General features: G+C 44.4%; 1 protein-coding gene across 5 annotated transcripts in view; it reads right to left on the bottom strand.

Annotated features, from left to right (window-relative positions):
- The window catches only part of RSF1 (remodeling and spacing factor 1), a 122,985-nt gene that overhangs the window by 9,574 nt on the left and 90,156 nt on the right, over positions 1-23,255 (bottom strand). For 2 of the 5 annotated variants that reach the window (XM_067533288.1, XM_067533290.1), the window contains 4 exons: positions 17,006-17,213; positions 14,683-14,906; positions 3,917-4,108; positions 137-1,754 (listed from right to left, as the gene is read on the bottom strand). In XM_067533288.1, the coding sequence (XP_067389389.1) occupies positions 1,180-1,754; positions 3,917-4,108; positions 14,683-14,906; positions 17,006-17,213 (1,199 nt within the window). In that variant the 3' untranslated portion in view covers positions 137-1,179. Of the gene's footprint in view, positions 1-136; positions 1,755-3,916; positions 4,109-13,345; positions 13,907-14,682; positions 14,907-17,005; positions 17,214-23,255 lie in introns of those variants that run through there. The other 3 variants (XM_067533289.1, XM_067533292.1, XM_067533291.1) reach the window with 3 other exon arrangements.

The following is a 23,255-nucleotide window of genomic DNA, read 5'->3' as shown; positions in this document are numbered from 1 at the left end:
TTCAAAACCTGCTAATACATCCAGGCAGATAAGTAAATCAGAACAGAAACACACACAAGCCCAAAACAGAAAACCTCCAAAAGGAAAACTGCTCCATTTGTTTACTTCAATTTGAAGTAGATATTAACGGCATGAATGGACCAGTCAAGGTTTATTTGAAAATCCCTCTATCATCAGATGTGCTGTAATCCCATGGTCAGTGCAGTATATACAAACGTATTCCTTTCAAAATACTCTGACAGATGGTTTAAAATTCAAACAGCTTGGTAGTTACTTTATACAGTGGTTCTGGCATCTGTAAAAGTTTACAGCACTCACATGGCATCATTCCATTTACAAACTAACTTCACACTGAGATTTCCTTCCACCAGATACTGTACATTAAAGGCCATCTGATGTAATAAGCATGAAAAAACTGTTTTATAAATTCATTGCCAGCACATTTCAACTGTCAAAACTTCATTACAGTACTCTTTACTGTACAAACACTTTAAAGGCTGTTTATCAGGAAATTCTGCAAGTCAAAATGGATACTAGAGTTCTTGTTTATTGTACTTTTTCGGCCTCTTTATTTACTGCGGCTATCTCCAGTATTAAATCAAACTGCTTTCATGAAGGTGGTTTCTAAAATGAACTATGTATGTTAACCTACAATTCACAAAATGCAACAGTAGACATTAGTTTTTAAACTGTCTGTTAAATTGTAATCTAAATTGTGAACATTTAAATATAATATATATCTCATATGAAAAAGCTAAAGCACAAGTGCTTCTGCACACACCCCTCCATTCCCACCTCCCGCTGCCCTCTGCCCCAATTATGTTTTGGGCCCTGACTGATTTGGAATGCTTTCGTAGGCCACATATTTTGACAAATTTGTAAGCATTCAGGAAATATAAAGTCAAAAATATACAAATCTCTTGTTGTTTGTGAATGAAATTAACCAGGACCATGGATTTGGAAGGAGAGGAAAAGAATTAAGAGGGAATTTACAGCAATTTATCTTCAAAGTTCAAAACTGGTCACTTCACAGAAAGACTGCAGAACTGGTGAAACTCTTGCTTCTAAAAAGGGATGCTGTAGTGGAGAGTCTTCTAGGAAAAATAAAACAGCTTTTAATAACTGGCCCGCTGGTATGAGCTACCATGGAATAAATTAGCACAAAAATGGAAGAAAGTCTTATAACTGTTCACTGTTACAGACGTAATCCACAAGGTCAGTCACTCTCAAAAGTTCATCCTCCTCTTCCTCTGGCCCTACTGCCTCCTGCCCACCCCCTGTCCCATTGGGTGCTAGGTTGGCATTGGCTGTACTGTCCTTGGGGGCTTGAGTCTTCTCGCTTGGTTTGCCAATCAAGGTCTCAATAGTTTTACCTGGGCTCTGTCCATTGGTGGAAGGCAAGTCCACTAGGCTGTAGTCCAATGGGCTTTCTACTTTCCCTACATTATCAAAGTCATCTTCATCATCACTTTCTATCCGGTAGCAGGGTTTCTTGGTACTGTCATGAGGAGCAATGGGTGCTGATGGCTTATTTTCAGGTGCAGGGTTCTCTGTATCTTTGTTCGCATTGTCGCAGTTATCTTCATCATCTGTTTCAATTCGATTCAGCCGTTTGCGGACCGGTCTCCCCTCCTCTTGCTCATCCCCTTCCTCTTCTTCTGAGTATTCGTCTGTACTTCGGCTACGTTTTCGAACCGACTGCTTTGATTCCTTTGCTGGTTCATCATCTTCAGAGTTCTTGAACATGTAGCTCTCTGGAATGAGGAACAGACTTAAATCTATTAGCAAAATCTCAGGGCAGGCAAAACATTTACAACTGCTCTTTATATTTCCACTTTTATCTCTCTCTTCTGAAATGCCAATTCTTTCTCTGTCTCACACCTCCCCTGACCCTTCTCTATCATCCCAATCCCAGGCACGCCTTCTGAAATTTTGTTAGAGTGCTCACACAGAAAAGGGAAAGGGAAAGGCAAAAGGAAAAGATAAAATAAAATAAAATAAAATAAAATAGAAATTGCCATATTATTGCCAGTGGTCCATCAAGCTTGGCATCTTGTTTCTGACACTGACTGCTTGAGGGAAAGATGTAATCCCACATAATCAATAATTGTGTAATAATATGTATTCAGGGGAGTTGGGGAGGAAGTTTATTCCTGATCCCATAACACTCACTTTACCTCTTCGAGTTACTGAAGGCCCACATCATGGCCATAAGCCTTCCCAAAGAGAACTGTATAGGATTTCAAAGCTCATCAACACTGCCTTAAATTTCAGCTGGAGGGTTTGCTCTTGTATAATGCAAGGTATTTTCCCTGCATAGGCAGAGTATGCTATATCCCCTCAGCACTTGTAGCTCTTGATGGTCTAGGGAAGAAAAGGCTGGGACAGGAAATCAAACACCAAGGACTGTTTGACTCATTGAGCCATCTTCAGCGACACAGAATGTCTGTCCACGGTCCTCTGAAAGTACGTTTGTTGCATGGGAAGTTTACAACAGGTCCAAGTTGCCTCTGGTGTATCTAAATTTTTCACACTGTTCCACAATAAATCTTCCAGGTAATTATATTTCCAGTGACATTGTTACACACTGTACTTTCATATGCCTGGAGACAATACCAATGGTAATGCTGTGCTGTTTTTACTGCACAAAAAGCCAGTAACAAATTTCGTACTATGGGAATTATTTCGTAGAACAAATATTATTATTTAAGCATTGGTAAACCAAATGTCTAGGAATTAAAGGACTAAAGTTCCCAGAAAGGCCATTTTATTATGTAGGATATTTTTGCCAGAGAGGTTCTTTCTACATACAATTTAGGGGAAGGGAATGCAAATTATATTCTAAGGCTTAGTCTGCAAAAGACAATAAGGTTGCATAATACAGTTATGCTCTTTTCATCCTGAAGGACCCTACAGCATTTTATAAATTTAGGCAAACATTTGCCAAAATATCTTCTAATTATGGGTGCCCAACTTGACACACACAGTGCCTGCTTTTTGGAAGGGCCGAACACATTCAGCTCCACAATTTCTTTAGCTGGCAAGGCTCAGGATTTCTGAGAATCAGGCCCTAAATGTCTCACAGGTTAGACCCCCAAGAGTCAACGCACCCAAAGCTAGTGGTCACTTTTTAAAGTGTTGGCCTTATACCAATATACGAGCTATAAACAGGTACCGTGTTAATCTCCTCTGAAATACACACATTCTCACCTTCTAATCTATGGTTGTGAATAGGCCTCATCTACTCTAACTGAATGGACTTTGTTTACACCTACCCTCCCCATTGTTGTTTCTTACCCTTGGATGTATATATATACACCTCCTATCTGATTTCTATTTCATGCATCTGACGAAGTGGGTTGCAGCCCATGAAAGCTTATGCCTGCAGAAATTTGTTAATCTTTAAAGTGCTACAGGACTCTTGTTGTTTTTACTGAAATACAGCTTCCTCTGGGGTGGAACGCCACCATTGTTTAAATGTGCTTCACTATGTTACATGGCAGTTTAGGACTGGGTACAAAGAAAGAACACATGGAGAGCTTTTTGAGATCTTCTGGAGGACTGGTGAGGTTCCAGGGGACTGGAGTAAGGAGAACATTACTCCTGTCATCCATAATAATTGCATTTCCTCTCTTGGAATCCCAATGTTTCCCTACCAGGTGGAGTAATTTCATAACAGGAAGTCTGGATAAGGGAAAGCAGGGAATCTGACAAATAACTGTAGTAATGCCTTGTTATATAAGTTGAGAGGTTGCATCACAAGGATACATCTAGATTTTGGGAAATATCAAAGAGTGCTCTATGCATCTCACATTAAAAGCAAACCTTGTGTTTACTTTACTTTATGCCTCATATTTCTTTCTTTTCACTAACACTCACATATCAGCTCCTACAAGTGGTAGAGTGTTTGTTTTACCTTCACTGTCTGAACTGGGAAGCCTGCGTTTATGAACTCGTCTTAGCTCCTTTCCATATCGAACACTTTTCTGTGAGCCATCGCTTTCGGAATCCTCCTTATAGTTAACTTGTCTCTTCTGATTCCGCCTTGATCTTCTCCGCCTAGTTTCCAGGTAATCGTCATCACTGTAATCTGTGTAATCACCACTTTCTGCATAGAAGAAAACACCCATGTGCTTTATTCTGTTAAAATGAAAATCCACAGACCCATTGCCACATTTCCAAAAGGTCCGTTTGTTCAAACAAGGTGCAACCTTGAACCAACAAAAACAACCGCTCTTCAGTCACAGGAAAACCTCAATCATCATGCCTGGAGTGGGAAGATCGTTATCTTGACAGGATCTAGCCTCATACTTACAGCTAAGATTTAATCAGGAGTATTTTTAGTAAAAGTCATGGAGAGGTCATGGGCAATAAACAAAAATTCACAGAAGCCGTGATCTGTCCATGACTTTTACTAAAAATAACCATGATAAAATGGGTCTGAGGGGATGACAGCCGGAGCCCTGCTACGGGATTGGAGTAAAGGGGGATGGGCTCCCACTGCTACCTGCCACAGCTCAGGACTTCCCCCAAAGCCCACTGTGGTAGGGAGCTGCGGATTCCCAGCTCGGGGCTCCAGGCTCCCTCTGCCACTGGGGGCTACTGGGACCTGGCAGGGCCCCGGTGCAGGTTGGCATTCCAGTCCCCACTGAGACTTGGCGCTCCATGGCCCCCATCAGTTGAGAGCTCCAGCCCTGCTTCCCCCGATGCTGCAGGGGAAAATGTCATGGAGGTCTCCGGAAGTCACAGAATCCATGACTTCCCTGATCTCCATGACAGATTTACAGCCTTACTGATACTACCCCACTGGCTCCCCATTCCATTTCCAGCTTGCCATCAGTTTTTAAAACCCACAATTTGTCTAGCTACCCTCACACAAACCTCTCCCACCACACTTCTCTAGCACTGGTTTCCTTTTATCCTTCTATACTCCTACTTGTGTGAAAGACGCTTCTCCTCTATAGTTCGGGCCAACTGGAACAACCTGCTTGAATCTGAGTCGCTAATACAATCTCATTTCAATCTCCATTGGAAAATATCTCTCCCTCCCATCTTTTATTTAACTCTAATTTTATTACTTTTAGATAACGTGAATGAAAGACATTGATAGAACAACAGTGAACTGTAGGCAATGGTCAAAAAAGGAAGTGGGTAAACTCCTAAATTCAACTCCATATTCCCCAAATGAGAAGTGGGTAAACTCTGTATATGAGTTTACCCTTGACTACACGACTGACAGTAGGAAAGTGCTGACTTGAGAACAATTAATTTCTAACAAGGAGATCACTCCTATAGGTTTCAAAGCTGCAGCATACACGTTTGGTCGAAATACCAGATGAGAGAGTAACTTTATAACAACCAACCCACAGTCATTCCTAGTTCCCTGTGCACTAGTCTCCCGGAGACTTAGTACCTTGTTAGGGTCTAGCTTGTCAGCCATTTTTTTTCCAACAACTGAAAATAACTATGGTAGCTAGATCACATTTGGCTATTTTTTCTTTGAGCTATGTCAAAAGCATTATTCCACGCTGCTAATACTGCCTTTTCATTCACATCACAAGGTGCCCTATCATGTTATTAACTGAAACAGCTCTCCGATTAAAACAGCCACCTTTTTCTCTCAAAAATATTAAGGAAAGGGTGAGAGCAAGTCAACAAGAGAGCTCAACGAGAAACCTCAGATCTGGGAAAGAAAAAAATAAAGCAACCCTCAATGTTTGATATTTCTTTAGATTCAACATAAGGTGAGGCAGGTTCTCCAAAAAGGGGCGATTGTGGGGGGGAAAGGAAAGGAACATGGTTAGGACCACCACTCTTGGAGGGAGGAGGGATACACTGCCTTGTGGAAAGGAATGGGACTGAAAACCCCAAAAAGTTAAGTTCTTTATTTGTCCTCAAAACAGATGAATACTGGGTAGCAGCAGTGCAAACTTCTCCAACATCAAGCTGCCATGGAGGGATCACTTCCCGAGATTAGAAAGGAATTCAGCTGCCATGCCCTTGGCCTCTGTCAGCTGTCAACATGAGCATCAGTTGGATGATGCTATAGTAGGATGATATTTTTTGTGATGGACACATGGTCCACTAGGAATTGAACACAAATTGCTCCCAAGTATTTAGTTGCATTAAGGTGTAGATCAGTAATAAACTTCAAATTCTTTAGCTACTGCATCAGTTGCTCACATATTTTAATTAAACACAGACTACCACCATTTCCAATATGAATCTTTATAGATGTTCGGACTCTAACCTCCATTTCTTTCTGGCACTCATTGTTGATCCCTTAGTGGCATGCAGAAAAGGAAGAAAGCTAACGGAAAAACCTTGTAACTGTTGTTCTTCGAGATGTGCTGCTAATGTCTATTCTCACTGTAGGTGCGTGTGCGCCCCATGCACTGTTACTGGAATTTGTTTCCCCTTAGCAGTACCTATAGGGCTGGCTTCGGCGGCCCCTAGAGTCCCGCACATGATGTGCCACCAGCCCTGCGCCTCCTCAGTTCCTTTTTGCCATCAACTCCGACAGCAGGGACGGGACATGGTATGCAGAGTATAGCCCACTGCAATGGTCCCTCGAACCCAACAGTCCGAAGTTATATGGGTCCATGCTGGGAGGAAGGGGGCAAGCCGATTTTGGAATGGCAGGGAAGCAGGGTCCTGATGCGAGACTGGAAGGCTGTCTTCAGGCTCACCATCAAAACGATCGGTGCTGGCCACTAGAGCGCCGGGAGTGGGTGGCTGATTGGCCGAGGAGGAAGATGGGCCCCACCTACACCATCTAAAATTTCTCTCCCTGTTGTCTCTCCTCCAGTAGGTCCCGAAACACTGGGCTGCTGCGGGCAGGACTGCCTCCTTGAAGCTTGTGGCGTGTAGAGGCCCAACGAGTGAAAAGTGGCCCTAGAGTCCTTTAACCTGTTGAGTCTGGTGTCAGTGTGATCCGAGAAGAGTGCACTTCCATCGAACGGCAGGTCCTGTATGGACTGTTGCACCTCCTGGGACAAAAACCAGATGACTGTAACCATGAGCACTGGTGGATGGAGATCACAGAGGCCATCGATCTCACAGCTGAGTCAGCTGCATCTGACGCTGCCTGCAAGGCAGCCCTGGCTACTGTCTTGCCCTGCTCAAGGAGGGTAGTAAAGTCTGGTGTCTGCTCCTGCAGCAGAGCCTCACCAAAATGTTTCAGGGAGTCCCAAAGGTTATAATTATATCTCCCTAGCAGCACCTGCTGATTTGCGAAACTGAATTGCAGGCTCTCCGTAGAATACATTTTTTTCCCAAACAAATCCAATTTTTTAATTCTCTTTGTTTTTGGGCGTCGTGCCAGATTGTCCCTGCCTGTCCCGTTCGTTGGCAGCCGCTACCAGAGAACCTGGGGAAAGGTGCGTAAATAGGTACTTGGACCCCTTAGTGGGGATGTAGTACTTCTTCTCCGCCCTTTTGGAAGTTGGTGGCAAGGAGGATGGTGTCTGCCACAGGAATTTGACCACCTGGAGAACACCTTCATGGTCTAGTAGGGCAACTCGCAGCGGCCAGCACATCGAAGAGGTTGTCCGACATTTCTTGGAGCTCCTGAGCTTCTGGTCCCAAATTTGAGGCAACTTTCTTGAGGAGCTCCTGATGGGCGTGGAAGTCATCCAAGGGAGCTGAGGGCCCTGACGTGACCGCCTCATCTGGAGAGGAGGAAGACGACTGACCCGGTGCTGGGGACTGGGGCATCCCCCCGGCTGCTGGGGAACTGCAGTAGATGTCCCCTCCAGCGGGTTCGACTCTACATTGGAGACCAAGCTGTGACTTTTGGCTGTGGATTCTGGGGCCACAGACTGTTTCCCCAAGGATCGGAGGGAATAAGGGCCTGTATCCACAGGGAATCCCCAGGGATTCCAAAAGGGCCATTGAGTCGGCTACTGTCCCCAAGGCCATCCTGGAGCAGCCGAGCAGGAAACCTGGTCCTGACCCCCAGGTTGATGGGGCTGGCTAAGGTGGGGTGCTGAAGCTTTACCCTCCCCTGCGGAATTGGACTCGCTCACTGGCGACCAATGATGGCCTGAGCCTGACCCCTTTCCTGCCGAGCGGTGCCGAGGAGAGCTGGATCAGTATCTGGCCTCCTGAGACCTCTGGTATTCTGATGACTGCCACCTCAGCAACAGGGAGCGAGATACCGGTGAACGGTGGATAATGTTCCCCAGACCGGTGCCAAGCCGGAGAAGCCCTCCATCGGGAGGAGGAGTGGGAACGACGCCACACCACAGGCAAGTGCCTCAGTGCCGAAGATAGACGATGGCGCTGATCATTCCTGGGGGAGCATCCGGGTGTTGGCGACTGGGTTCTGCACCGTGAGTGCACGGATGAACTCAACAGTGCTGGGGAACGTGACTGGTGTCAATGCCCTGGTGGCGATCGTCTGCTGGAATTCAATCGAGATCGGCGCAGCCCAACTGACTCTATGGTCCTAGGTACTGGTGACCCAGATTGATGCCGAGTCGATGCCACTGAATGCCCCTGCTGATGGTGTTCCCTCTCCGGCAATCTGTCCAGTTTCAGACAGGGTGAATAAAAATCAATGATTTTTTTAAAAATTTTTTTTAAAAATCAGATTTTAATTTAAATCAGATTTTTTTTAAATCATCAATAAAATACTAAATTTCTCTTTCGTTTAAAAAGTAACAGTTACAATTAAATCTCAACACAAACATGCTAAACCTCCACTTACAGTCTCATCGAAGTGAATTAATGGCTTTAGTCCGGTCAGCCTAACTATCAGCTCTTGCTTCTTGAAAGTTCTGGCAGGGCTTTCAGTTTCTATTTCAGTTTCTCAGCAGACTAAAAAGTCACATGTGCAAAGACACAGGCAGGATAGGATTGTTGTTGTGCTGTGCTTATGTGGTGGTGGATCCGGGTCAAGCAAGGCAGAGGAGTTAGTTAAGACACAGTTTTAAAGACAGAGAGAAAAAGGACGCAGGCAGAGTAGAAAGGAACAGTGGAGTGGACTGGAAAGAAAAAGGGAAGACATTATTCAGTACACACACAGCTTCCTATATTCCCCCACGCTTTTGCCACAGAAAACTGTCATGGCTTCTGGGCGTAAGAGAGAGACCCTATCTGGGAATTTTTTTTCAAGAAATACCTTCCCTGGGTAAAAAAGGAAAACATGTCAAGTGTAAGCAGTGCAAGGAGGCGATGCAGGGCCTAGCTGCAAGACTGAAACATCATGAAAACTGATTATTGGGAGAAAATGATGTGGATGAAGATGTGGATGTGTCTGAAGAACAATGTGGATCAACTGGTTAGTAACTTAAATAATTCACTTTGCAATGCATCATTCTTCAAAACTCCCTCTGTGCCTTTTAGCATAAGTGTGATTTAACAAGTAAATTCCCAAGCTGTTTGCTATGTTGGATGTTGCTAGAAAAAAAAGTTTAGCTTAGCTAATCCTTATGGCTTGTATAATTAGTTAACTAGGTTTAGAATCTATCATGCAAGTATACGGTACAGAAAGCTGCAGTAAGAGAAATCTAGAGTTGTCTGTTGCCACTGGGTGTCATTTTCTTATTTTATATTACATAATACATGCCCCTTATTTTGGAACATCATGACCACAGTCCATAATGGTGATGCCATAAATCTATTCCCTATTTTACTTCAGCAAAATTCAACTTTCCCAAGGGAATCCCATCTTATACTGTTTTTTGAGAAAACAAGAAGTGTCAGTGAGTTCTACTGGGCTTACTCAAAAATTAAGTGCACTCTAAGTGCAGTTAGTCTTAGCTTTTTTGGTAATTTGAAATCGGATCTGCATCCTTGCTTAAAAAAATGTAAATGATTAACTGAATAATAGAGTGAGAATAACTGAGAAAAACGACGATTCAAAATCATTTTTGAATTTTGTTTGAGGATTCCATTGAAGCATAAACGACTTTGACTGTGACTGTCTATCTGCAACAACTTCAGAGTCATCCGTTGATACTTTTAGCAGAAGTGCTGCAACTAAACTTATTTCAGACAACAAAGTATCAGTAGCAAGCAAAAGATTTCAATCATTCAGTAAAACCACCACCATGGATGGGTTTGTAGTAAGGACCAGCAAATACCAACAAGACACCATAGATGAAAAGATTGCTCCGTTCATTTATGCCACCACAAATTCTCCTTTTCACATTGTTAACAATAAACACTTCACTGACATGGTTGAATCCTTACAACCAGGCTACACTCCCCCTGGTAGAGCAGATATTGGTGGAAGGTTGCTAGATACAGTGTATGAGAGGGAACTTGAACAGTGTGCAAGAAATACTGAGGGGAAATTTGCCAGTTTAAACCTTGATGGGTGGAACAATGTACACAATAGTTCCAGAGGGGTAGCCGTGTTAGTCTGTATACAGCAAAAACAACGAGAGTTCTGTGGCACTTTGAAGACTAACAAATTTAATATTTGCAGACATAAGCTTTCGAGAGACTTCAGCTCTCTTCTTCAGATGCAGTAATACAGAAAATAGGTAACACAGAGGCATCTTATAGATATCCAGGTGCATTGAGAACAATGGGGGAGGTGGAGTCCAGTACTTAAGACCTAGTGACGACCATTGAGTAGGAGGTGAGAATGGGTGAGCAAAGTAATTTACCTTCGATAGTGAGACAGCCACTCCAAGTCTCTGTTTAAACCCAGTTTGAATGTGTCAAGTTTGCAGATCATTTCTAACTCAGCAGTTTCTCTTTGAAGTCTGTTTTTGGAGTTTTTTTGGAGAAGTACAACAACTTTCAGATCAGAGACAGAATGCCCTGGGGAATTAAAGTGTTCTCCCCTGGTTTATGGATGTTATTATTTTTTATGTCTGATTTGTGTCCATTTATCCTTGTGCATAGTGATAGTCCAGTTTGGCCAATGTACATGGCAGAGGGGCATTGCTGGCACATGATGGCATATATAACATTAGTGGATATGCAGGTGAATGAGCCCCTTATGGTGTGATTGATGTGGTTAGGACCAGTGATGGTGTCATTGGAGATGATGTGTGGGCAGAACTGACAACGGGGTTTGTTTCAGGGATAGGTTCCTGGGTAGGATTTTTTGTAGGGTGTATGGTTGCTGGTGAGTATTTGCTTCAGGTTGGGGGGCTGTCTGTAAGCCAGGATGGGTCTGCCACCCACTGCCTGAGCGAGAGATGGATCATCTGCTAGGATAGGTTGTAGATCTTTAATGATGTGTTGGAGAGATTTTAGCTGGGGACTGTAGGTGATGGCCAGTGGGGTTCTGTTGTTTTCTTTGTTGGGTCTGTCCTGTAGTAGATGACTTCTGGGTACCCGTCTGGCTCTGTCAATTTGTTTCTTTACTTCTCCAGTAGTAGTAGGGTATTGTAGTTTTAGGAATGTTTCATAGAGATCCTGTAGGTGTTTGTCTCTGTCTAAGGGATCAGAGCAAATCCGGCTGTATCTTAAGGTTTGGCTGTAGACAATGGATCGTGTAATGTGTCCAGGGTGGAAGCTGGAGGCATGAAGATATGCATTGCAGTCAGTTGGTTTTCGGTATGGGTGGTATTAATGTGCCCATCCTTTATTTTTATTGTAGTGTCCAGGAAGTGGATTTCTTGTGTGGATTGGTCCAGGCTGAGGTTGATAGTGGGATGGAAATTATGAAAATCCCGATGAAAATCTTCGAGGGACTCTTTCCCGTGGGTCCAGATGATGAAAATGTCATCAATGTAGCGTAGGTAAAGAAGAGGTGTTAGGAGACAAGTTTTGAGGAAGCGTTGTTCGAGGTCAGCCATAAAAATGTTGGCATACTGTGGGGCCATGCGGGTGCCCATAGCTGTGCCACTGACTTGGAGGTATAGATTGGTTCCAAATGTGAAGTAGTTGTGGGTCAGGACAAAGTCACACAGTTCAGCTGTGAGGTGTGACATATGATCATCTTTACCTATGCTACATTGATGACATTTTCATCATCTGGACCCACGGGAAAGAGTCCCTCGAAGATTGCTAAGTCAACTTTTCACAGCAGTAGCTTCCTCTGCAGGAAGAGAGAGAATATTTTCATCATTTGGTATTATTCACTCAACATTAAGAAATCGACTGGGAGTGAAATAGCAGGAAAACTCGTATTTCTGTTTCAGTCTATGAATAAAAATGACAGTGGGAGTGGGGAAGATGAGAACTAGTTGTAGAAGTTTTAAGGACAGCGTACATTTAGTGTTGTGATGAGTTGTCAGAGTTAATAAACTTGGAAAATTAAACCGTTGATTAGAAGGTTGTGAATAGGACTCATCTACTCTAACTGAATTGACTTTGTTAGCACTTGCCCTCCCCATTGTTATGTTTCTTACCCTTGGATGTATATATATACACACCTCCTATCTGTGGTTTCCACTTCATGCATCTGATGAAGTGGCTTGCAGCCCACGAAAGCTTATGCCCGCAGAAATTTGTCAGTCTTTAAGGTGCTACAGGACTCTCGTTATCATTAAGTCTCTCGCCGCTTGAAATGCCTCCGGCATCGACCGCACCACGAGCTGCAGAGGGCCTCTTCCACTCCCCGGAGTCAGAGGAGGCTCCTTTGGAGGGCTCAAGGCGAGTTTTGCTCCCGCAGTGTTTGCTCGGCCTGATGGTGTGAAGGCCTTGCGCTTGACCCCGCTTCTTTGGTCTTCTTAGATGTGGGGGAGCGACCCCTCTCCGAGCGCTGTTTCTTCTGCTTTCTTTGACAGTGAGGCAGATGGGTGCTGTGGAAGTTCCGATACCGTTGGGGCACTCTGCGCCAACATGGTGTTCAGCACTGAGAGGGAGCAGGATGGCTACGAGGCTGGTCTTAAGGTGACCTCCATCAGTAGGGCCTTCAGATGAATTTTCCGCTTCTTCTGACCTGAATGTCTTTCACATAAGACACTTATCCTTCCTATGCGATTCCCCCAGACACTTCAGACATCTGTCGTGGGGGTTGCTAAGCGGGAAGGGCTTGCCGCAAAACTTACAGGGCTTGAAGCCTGGAGATCAGGGCATACCCCGCTGCCACGCAGAGATCCCTAATGGGACTAAACCTTAACTACTAACTATTTACAGCTACTTATCTAAAATAGACTAACTACTTCTACTTAAAAACTACTTAAGAACACTTAAAACTAAACACTAAGAGGCACTTGTGGATCGAGCAAGCAATGAACGCAGTTCCAGTAACCCTCAGTGGTGGAAAGAAGGAACCGAGAGGGCGTAGGGCCGGTGGCGCTTTATGTACCGCGGCATGTGCATGAAGCTCCACGGGGTGCTGAAGTCGGCCCTACGGGTACTGCTAAGGGGAAAAAATTCCAGTAACCATGCATGGGGGTGCACATACATCTACAATGGAATCGACATGAGCAAGCACTCAAAGAAGAACCATCATTTTAAGCTCATATTCCTTTCTTGATTTGCCCATACATAAAAATTCTTGTTGGAGACCAGCCCTTCAATGATAACCCATTTCAGCCTTCAGCTCAGCTGACTTCAGAAACATGGATACACTAGTGGAAAGGCCATTCAATACCCGCAATGAGCTAATCCTTCAAGGCGCAGAGTGCCCTCAACTCCCAATGGGAGTTTAGGGTATTTGGTACTTTGTAAGACTGGGCCCAAAACAAAGTGACACTCCAGAGGAAGCTCTTCCTAAAAAGGTGTTAACTCCTCATGGAAATCTATGAGAATACATTATTTAGAGACAAAATTTACCTATTTTCTTATTTATTCCTTCTTGATTACTAAGGACAAATACATGGAAGAAAAAAAATATCTTCTCCCTTTAGTTCATCTGCTTCCACTGCTTATTCCTCCGGGTAGGAATAATTTTCACAAAGTTAGTTGTATTTCACAGACTGAAGATGGATTTTGGTCGGGGAACAGACAGTATAAGTCAAGGAACAAAGATGCTGTTGTCATAAAAGTGTCCCTAGTAATAAAAGTTCAAAAAAGAGAGAAATATCTGAACCATAGATTCATAGATTATAAAGTCACAAGGAATCACTATTATAATTTAGTTTGTCCTCTTGTCTAACACAGATCATAGTACAATAATTCATGCAGTTGAGGGAATTATTCTTCCCTACTAAGAAATAAGGGATTGAATTTCTCTAAGCAGTAGGCTTTTCAACGTTTTCCATGTGGCATCAGCAGGTCTCTGAGTAAACACACAGAAATAGTTCTTTGAACTACTTTTCTTGCTAAATTTTCACACACAAAAATTTGCACATACATAAAATACGCAGATAAGAGAAGTAGCTGGAAATAAAACACTGGGAACATGAAAATTCTGCACACAATTGCCGGTTCTGCCCTCACAACTTGAGCACACATTTTAAAATGAATGTGACCCAAAGAACCTAGCACTCAACTAATTTTCTTTTGTGCATGTTCAGCAGGACACAGACCAAGTGAAAACCTTAAATAGCATCACATCATCAAGCTAGGGAACATAATTATAAAAAGAACAGTACTTTCATGACACTTTTCATTTTTAAAGTATCACAACACTTCTATTACAAAAGCATTAGCTCTATTTTTACAGGTAGGAACATAGAAGCACAGATGACACATGACTTGACTGAATCTATATAGCCAAGTCAATATCAAATCCAAATTAGAACTCAGGAGACTGTAGCCTCTAGTCTTTCTGCTTGGCCCCCTTCTCTGACACCCATCAGCTAACTTTGAAAGAGTTAATCTTACCAGACTCCCTACTTAAATTGTCCTCAGAGTCTTCCTCTTCATCATCCTCTGAATATTTTTTCTTGACCATTTTTCTTCGTAACTGCCTGCTTTGTTTCATTGGCCTGGAGTGGTGTCGCCTGGGTCTACGGGCACAGAACTCTGTATCACTGTCTTCGTTTGACAGCTGATCATCTTCACTTTCATCTGGGTTTTCCTCTGATACAACAAACTCATCCTGAGATCTGTTAAAAGAAAAGTTACAGCCAAAAGAGAGATACTTGAAACAAATGAACTAAAATATTATAACATATAAGATTTAATGATATATTTAATGTAGTTTATAACAACTGTAGATGTTATTTCAATAATATATTTCTGTATCTCTTTGTCTGGGGATCTTAAGAGTGTTTCACAAAAATGAATGAATCTTCTCAAAACTAATGTGAGGCAGCAAAGCTTTATGCAGGGATCAACATACCCAACACTGAAACAGCTGCTGCATATATGGAGATGCCTTTGCAGCATAACATTACACAGTAGATTAGGACAGTAAGTGAACACAAATGCTGTATCCAACTGAAAGGGCAGGTGGGCTTTATTCAGGCTGAATTCTACTTTGTCCAGGATTTCAGGATAAACATCATTATTCTTATGAGACATTCTTTAAGTACCCACAATGATCAGAAATTCAGTGCGTGTCTCTTGTATGAAATATGGTACCCTCACTCCTACAGTGCACTCTGTCGTATTGATTCAGTAATAATTCAAGCAGAAAATCACCGGCAAAATAGTTTCATGTTTCACCTATACTAGGTGTTCCCTTGAGTTCTCCCATTCAAGCGCTGACCAAATACAAACCCATTTACTCGCCAGAGTTGAAAAAAAACATATCTTTACATGAAGCTGATGCACTTATGGATAAACTTCTTATTCACTGATTGATATTATTGGTCTTTCAGCACTACTGTTATTTAAAGACTGAGCCAATTTATACAGCAGTTAAGTGGACTAGCTGAAAGGAAATGTTCATGTGCAACAGTAATAGACATCCAACTCCCACAGCTGAATGCAAATTCTAATCTAACACCCATCAAGTAACTAGTAGAGATTATTGTTGAAAATATATGGTCTTCTTGTGGCACTGCTAATTCAGTGAGATTTTTTGCAGGCTGCATTCACTAACTAGGGAAGTTCAAGCACACTTTGCTCAAACATTCAGGATACCATTGAAAGACCTTCAACACAATCACATGTGGAAAATGGAAGAGATTTAAATCTGTCTCAAAACAGTTTCAAGAGACTGTTCCAAAACCCAACAAGAGGGGTCATGAATAGAGTCAGCCTTAAGGGTTCTCAGCAAATGGCGGGGGAGCAAGGTCTCATACCTGTTTGCGTTTCTTTAGGAGTCGTAAAGAAAGGATTTTTAACATTAGAAATTCAGGTCTGTCTGCTCTGGAGAATTCTGATGACTGGGAGAACTAATGACATGGCAGGATTCCAAGAAAGTAAAGGTTGAGCAATTCAGAGGGGAAAGGGATTTTTAATCAGACTGTTCAATATGTATTTAACATTTTAGGTTTTATGCTCTTGAGAGGGTGAACTCTACCTTTCCCTGATCTCCACATCTTGTTCTGCTGGTTTTTGAACCTCAGATCTGTAGTACGCTAAAAATCAAAGGTTGATTTCTATAGCTTTCTTTAAGTTACTGAGATGAAGCTTTCAGCTTACTGATCAGTACTTCAGAATTCTAAGATATATTGAGGACCTGTCTACACTAGAAAGTTGCATCTCTCTTTAACTATACTGATATAGTTAAAGTGGTACTAGTCCCCTAGTGTAGATGCAGTTAATTCAATAGAAAGATGCATAGGGAGGTTGTAAAATCTCCATCTTTGGAGATTTTTAAGAGCAGGCTAGACAAACACCTGTCAGGGATGGTCTAGATAATACTTAATCCTGCCATGAGTGCAGGGGACTGGACTAAATGACTTCTCAAGGTCCCTCCAGTCCTATGATTCTATGTCTGATACTGGTATTGCAATTCCTATACAGTAAGAAACAACTATACTGGTATAAGTCACCTTTATACCACCATACGTGTCCACACTAGGGCTTTTATTGATGTAACTATTTTGGTTTAAAAAAAAAAATACACACCACACCCCTAACTGAAAAATACACACCACACCCCTAACTGAAAAAGTCAGACCAGTAAAAATTCTAAATCTAGACCAAGCCTGAACAGAAAACCCACTCTTAGAGCCTCCAACCGCAAAGGGACAACCCAGTGGCATTGTAAGTGCTTAGAAACCCAAGACAAGTTGCTTAACAGCAAACCTACCCATCACTGATCCTGAACTCATCCTCACTTTCTTCCTCATCCAGATTACTATCACTATCGAGGTCATTCAGCCGCCGTCGTTTCTTGCGGCGCGCTGCAGCAGCCCTTTGTGGCCGCTTATTTTCTTTCCTTTCTTCCTCTAGGATAGTGGAAATGTCTTTTCCACGATGACCTGTGATATTAGACATGTCTTTGCCTCTTCCACCACCTGTATTAGCAGGAGAAGGGGAAAATAAGATGGAAGTTAATTATAGCATTTTTCATTCAACTTCACACAGACCTTCCCTTGGCTGCTAATTTCAACTTCCTTTTATAAAGCAGACCCCTTTCATCATCCAAGACTCAATTTCTTGAACCCAGGAAAGGCTTCCTTACATCCACAGCTATATTATAGAGAGTATATTTTGGAAGGGATATAAATCCCCAACAGTTTGGGTCACAAGCCCCTATTAACTTGTGGGATGTTAGAAATAAATTTCCCTATAGGCAGGTTACTGGATAATTGTCCATTACACGATCTCCAGCAACCGCCTCTGAAGCAGCTGATATTGGTTACAGTTTGGGAGAGCATACTGGGCTAGATGGACCACTGGTCTGATAGGAACATATTAAAATGCTATGCCATAAAACAAACCCAGGGGGAGACACACACAAAACAGGATTATGAATGTTTTGAAGGAGAGGACAAGAAGTCTGAATATGATGTGGGACAGAAGGAAAGCTAGGGAATGAATTCAAGGATATGACACATGCTTGGAGTGGTTGAAAAGAAAGGGGACTAACAATATTGTTCTAGAGAGACTAATAGGGTGTGGTGGGGGAAGAGATGAGACAGGAAAATTAGTGATATGGTTCTTGTAATCAAGATGAGAGATGCCCAAGTCATGGGTAAGTGTTTTAGTGGCGGACAGAGAGATATGCAAGAACACACTGATTTTAAAGAAAAAGTAGCAAGGTTTCGTGAGGGAACTGGGTGTGAATGAAGGAGAGTTGGAAAGGCTGAGATGGCATTAGCAACTTGGGAGACAGGGATGATAGCAGAGTTCTCAGTGGTGCCAGAGAGAGAAGGAAGTGGAGAAGGATTAGAGGGAGCATGAGCAGTCCTGTTTCAGAGAGACTAGATTTGAGCTGGTAGCAAGTCATCTATAACAGGTGTAGTTGTGAGATCTGAAAGTAGTAAAGAAGAATATTTGGCAATCATCTATAAAGGACTACCATGGGAGATGGAAGTCACCAGGCAGCTGGATCCACAGGCCTTCTACCTGGCGTATTTTACACCAGCCACTATGCACCAATAATTAGCTTGTACTAGCAAACTATTACTATAACTGAATGCAAGAGGTGGGCTGTGGTTGCACACCCCATAACGTACAACCTGATTGGGAAACTGGTTTTGAAAACTCCGATTAGGAGGTGGTAAGGGGCCTACCACAAGGAAATAAGTAGTGGGAAGATAAGCTTAGCACAGTGTTTAATAGCCCGTGTTTAGACAGGTAGGCTGAGCAGCAGTCAGGGTATACTGACATTTATTGATGTAATTATAAAACAAAAAATAAATGCACAGTGTGCACGCACATGTACACATCCACATTCTCAACCCTGAAGAACTCTGTGTGGCTCAAAAGCTTGTCTCTCTCACCAGCAGAAGTTGGTCCAATAAAAAAACAGATACTAACCGTCCGTAACTGTTGTTCTTTGAGATGTGTTGCTCATGTCCATTCCACACTAGGTGTGTGCACACCATGTGCATAGTTGCTGGAGATTTTTCCCCCAATGGTATCCATACGACCAGCTGTGGCATCCCCAGAGCCGCGCATATATGCACTGGTATAAGCGGTGCCGCCAGCTCCGTACCCTCTCAATTCCTTTTTGCCGGTAACTCTGACAGAGGGGTAGGAGGGTAGGTCATGGAATGGACATGAGCAACACATCTCAAAGAACAACAGTTACAGAAGGTTAGTAACGTTTTTCTTCGAGTGGTTGCTCATGTCCATTCCATGCTACGTGACACACAAGCACTACCCCAGAGGTGGGCTCCAAGTTCACGGACGTGCTGACTGAAACACTGCTCTCCCAAAACAGGCATCGTCACAGGCCTGCTGGGTGATTGTGTAGTGGAATACAAAAGTATGAACCAATGACTATGTTGAAGCTCTGCAGATGTCCTGGATTGGTACTTGTGCAAGGAACGCTGCTGACAAAGCCTGGGCTCTCGTGGAATGAGTAGTCACTATGACTGGAGGTGGAACCTTCGCCTGCTCGTAGCAAGCCCTGATACAAGCAGTTATCTGGGATGACATTCTTTGGGACGACACAGGTAGCCCTCTCATCCTTTGTGCTACTGCTACAAAGAGTTGCATAGACCTGTGGAAGGGCTTAGTCCTCTCAAAATAGAAGGTGAGGATCTGCCAAATGTCTAATGTATGGAGTCAAAGTTCCTCAGTGGTCTTGTGAAGTTTCAGGAAAAAAAAGACAGATGGAAAAATGTCCTGGTTGATGTGGAATTGCACCACCATCTTTGGTAGAAAGGCCAGACGTGGGCACAGCTGGACCTTGTCCATGAAGAACATCGTATAAGATTTCTTTGACCTTGGAGACCCTCCTGGCTGAGGTGATCGCCACCAATAAGGTGACCTTCCAAGAGAGAAGCAGTATGGGGCAAAATGCTAATGGCTCGAAGGGGTGCCCTGTGAGCTTTGATAGGACCAGGTTTAAGTCCCATGGGGGAATCGGGTCATGAACCTGAAGGTAGAGTCTTTCTAGGCTTTTGAGAAACCTGACTTTCATCTCATGGGAGAACACTGATATGCCCTGCACAGGAGGGCGGATGGCTGCCAAGTGAACCTTAAAAGATGAGACAGCCAGACCATGATCTTTCAGGTGGAGCAGACAGTCCAGGACAGACTGCAGAGAAGACCGGAATGGAGTGAGATTCCATCCGGAGGCCCAACAAGTGAAACGTTTCCATTTGGCCACATAGGTAGCCCTGGTGGAAGGCTTTCTTCTACCGAGCAAGACTTACCAGACTTGTTCTGAGCAAGCCTGCTCTTTAGGATTCAGCCACACAGCAACCATGCCATCAGGTGCAGGAAGGCAAGATTTGGGTGAAGCAACCAGCCATGGTCCTGTGACATCAAATCCAGGTGGGGTGGGAGCATGAGTGGAGCTGCCTCTGAGAAGTCCAGAAGCATGCCGAACCAATGCTGGCATGGCCACACCAGAGCTATCAGTATAACCTTCGCCTTGTCCCGTTTGATTTTTAGGAGGATCTTGTGAACCAAGGGGATCGGTGGGAAGGTGTATAGTAAGCGACCTGCCCACGAGAGCAGAATGGCATCGGAAAGGGAGCTCCTGCTGTGCTCGCACAGTAAACAACTGATGGCATTTCCTGTTCTGTCTGGTGGCAAACAGGTCCACCTGGGGAAGCTCCCACTTCTGAAAGATGACACTGACAACCTCCAGGTCAAGAGACCACTCATGGTGAGAGGAAAAGGATCTGCTGAGGTGACCGACCAGTATGTTTCAGGCTCTAGGGAGAGGTGATGCCTCAAGGTGGATGGTGTGCTTCACGCAGAAGTCACACAGTTGGAGTGCCTCCTGGCACAGGGCTGAAGATCAAGCCCCTCCTTGCTTGTTGATGTAAAACACCAACTCAGTGTTGTCCGTCAAGGCCTGCACCACCATGCCTGAGATCGGGAAGGAACGTCTGGCAAGACAAGTGTACCGCCCTGAGTTCTGACATTTATATGCATGGAGAGTTCTTCCTGGGATCAGAGACCCTGAGTCCTAAGATTGTCAAGGTGGGCTCTCCACTCCAGGTCTGACATGTGCAAAACTAAGGTTACTGACAGATGTAAGGTGGCAAAGAGTACCCCTTTCATTACAGAACCTAGGTCTCTCCACCCAGTAAGTGAAGTGAGGACTGGCGACAGAATCGTGAGTACTGAGTCCAAGTGGTGTCTGCTCAGGGAGTACATAGACGCTAGCCACATATGTAGAGGTCTAAGGTGTAGCCTTGCATACTGCACCATATAGGTACATGTGACCCAACTGCTTGAGGCAAACCCGAGCGGTTGTTAGCAAGTTGGTCATAACTTTGGAAATTAGGTCTGATATAGCTAGGAATCTGACCTCTGGCAAGTAAGCCTTGGCTTGGGTCGAATCAAGCACTGCCCCGATGAATTCTGTTCTCTGAACCAGGACTAGAGTTGACTTTTGCTCATTTATCAACACTCAGCGCCCAGAAGGTAGCTCGCACTGTACCAATGCTGTGCTGGACCTGAGTCTGTGAGCAGCCTTTGATCAGTCAGTGGTTAAGGTACGGGTAGACTTGCACATCTCGACATCTGAGGAAGGCTGCTACCACCACCATACACTTCGTGAATACCTGTGGGGCTGCTGACAGGCCAAAGGGAAGTGTGGTGAACTGATATTGGTGCTGACTCACTGTGAACCTGGGGAATCTCTTGTGTCCCTGGAAGACGGAGATGTGGAAATAAGCGTCCTTTAAACAGAGGGCAGCGTACCAGTCTCCCAGATCCAGGGAATGAATGATGGAGGCCAGGAAGGCCATGTGGAACCTCAATTTCTTGAGATATTTTTTGAGATGACGCAGATCCAGGATGGGCCATAGAACCCTTTTGACCTTCGGGATCAGAAAATATCGGGAGCAAAACCCTTTCCCTCTCAAGTCCTGAGGAACCTCCTCTAAGGCCCCCACACGTAGGAAGGCTTATACCTCCTGGATGAGAAGCTGCTTGTGAGAAGGGTCCTTGAAGAGAGATGGCAATGGGAGGGAGTGGTAGACAAAAACTGGAGGGTGTAAGTGACTGTTATAGTGCTAAGTACCCAACAGTTCGATGTTATATATAACCATGCTGGGCTGAAGGGTGACAGATGGTAAAAAAACAAAAGGGGGGATGGATCGTGAGTTGGGACTGGTATGCTGGAGTCAGGGCTGAAGTTGTTTACAGTCCTTCCCCTTTCTTTTGTAGGGCTCCTGTCTGGGAGGCACTGGGAATCTGGAAGGTTGCTTGGGCCTAAAATGTTTCCTGGGAGTCGGGAGCATATAAAGGCCAAGGGAGCGCAGTGTAATTCTGGAGTCTTTGAGGCTGTGAACTTAGAGTCTATGTTCAGAGAACAGAGAGGTCCTGGATGGACTGCTGCACTTCATGAGATATGCCCAATGACTAGAGCCATGAACAGTGCCTCATGCACGGACGCCATAATCTTTGCTGCTGAATTGGCCGCAACCAGAACTGCCTGGAGAGAGGTCCTGGCCACCGTCTTGCCTTCCTCCAGGATGGCCGTGAACTCCTGCCTTAACTCATGCGACAGGGAGTGCTTACATTTGGCCATTGAGTCCCACAGATTAAAATCGTACCTCCCCAGCAGAGCCTCCTGGTTAGAGGTACATAACTGGAGGCTACCTGTAGAATAAACTTTGTATCCGAACAGGTCCGGTCTCTTAAGCCTCTTTATTTTTGGAGGTAGCACTTGACTGCCCGTCTGTCCTGCTCGTTTGCAGCTGTTACCACCTGGGACCCCCCCCGGCAGGGGAGGAAAGGGTGCAAGTACAAGACCGGAGCTCAGAGCCGAGCTACTCCAAATTGGTGCCAAACGCTTCGGCTTCCATGCGAAGTGCACCCCTGGCACAAGGCTCTAGCCGGCACTCAGTACTTCTCTGCCCTTTTGGGATAGGGGGCAGAGATGAAGGGATCTGCCATAGTGCCCTGACGAGTCCCAACATTGCCTCATTAATTGGCAGGGCCATTCTGGAGGGGGCCACTGCAGCCAGGATATCAATTAAGCTGTGAGCAGACTCCTTCGGCTTCCCTCCCCAAGTTTGCGGCAACCCATTTCAGGAGCTCTTGATGGGCCCTGAACTAATCTGTCAGGAACGAGTTACTAGGGCCTACAACCCCTTGTCCAGGGATGATGGGGAAGAAGCCTGCCTCAGAGAGGGGGCTGCCTCTTCTTCCTCCATCTGCATCATGTCCATTTGGGTCATGTCTGAGATCTCAGTACTGGGGTTGGTACTGGAGACAGGGTCCAGTGCCGGACGGACAAAGCAATGGCATGCCTCTCGGACACCACGGAGTGTGACTGGTGGGAAGGGGGCCCAGGTATTGAGGAAAACCTCCACAGGTTCCAATACTGCCACTGCATTGGCCAGTGGCCTGGTGGCCAAGCACCAGTTGGGGGGCCAGTACTGAAGTCCGATGCGTAGGCTGAGTACTGGTATGTCTTC

Source organism: Emydura macquarii, unplaced genomic scaffold (assembly GCF_026122565.2).
Source record: "Emydura macquarii macquarii isolate MOO-44397 ecotype Brisbane River unplaced genomic scaffold, CSIRO-AGI_Emac_v2 contig_3328, whole genome shotgun sequence".
NCBI classification, from domain to species: Eukaryota; Metazoa; Chordata; order Testudines; family Chelidae; genus Emydura; species Emydura macquarii.
Note: the sequence above shows the minus strand (reverse complement) of the source record. Positions and strands in the feature narration are given on the sequence as shown.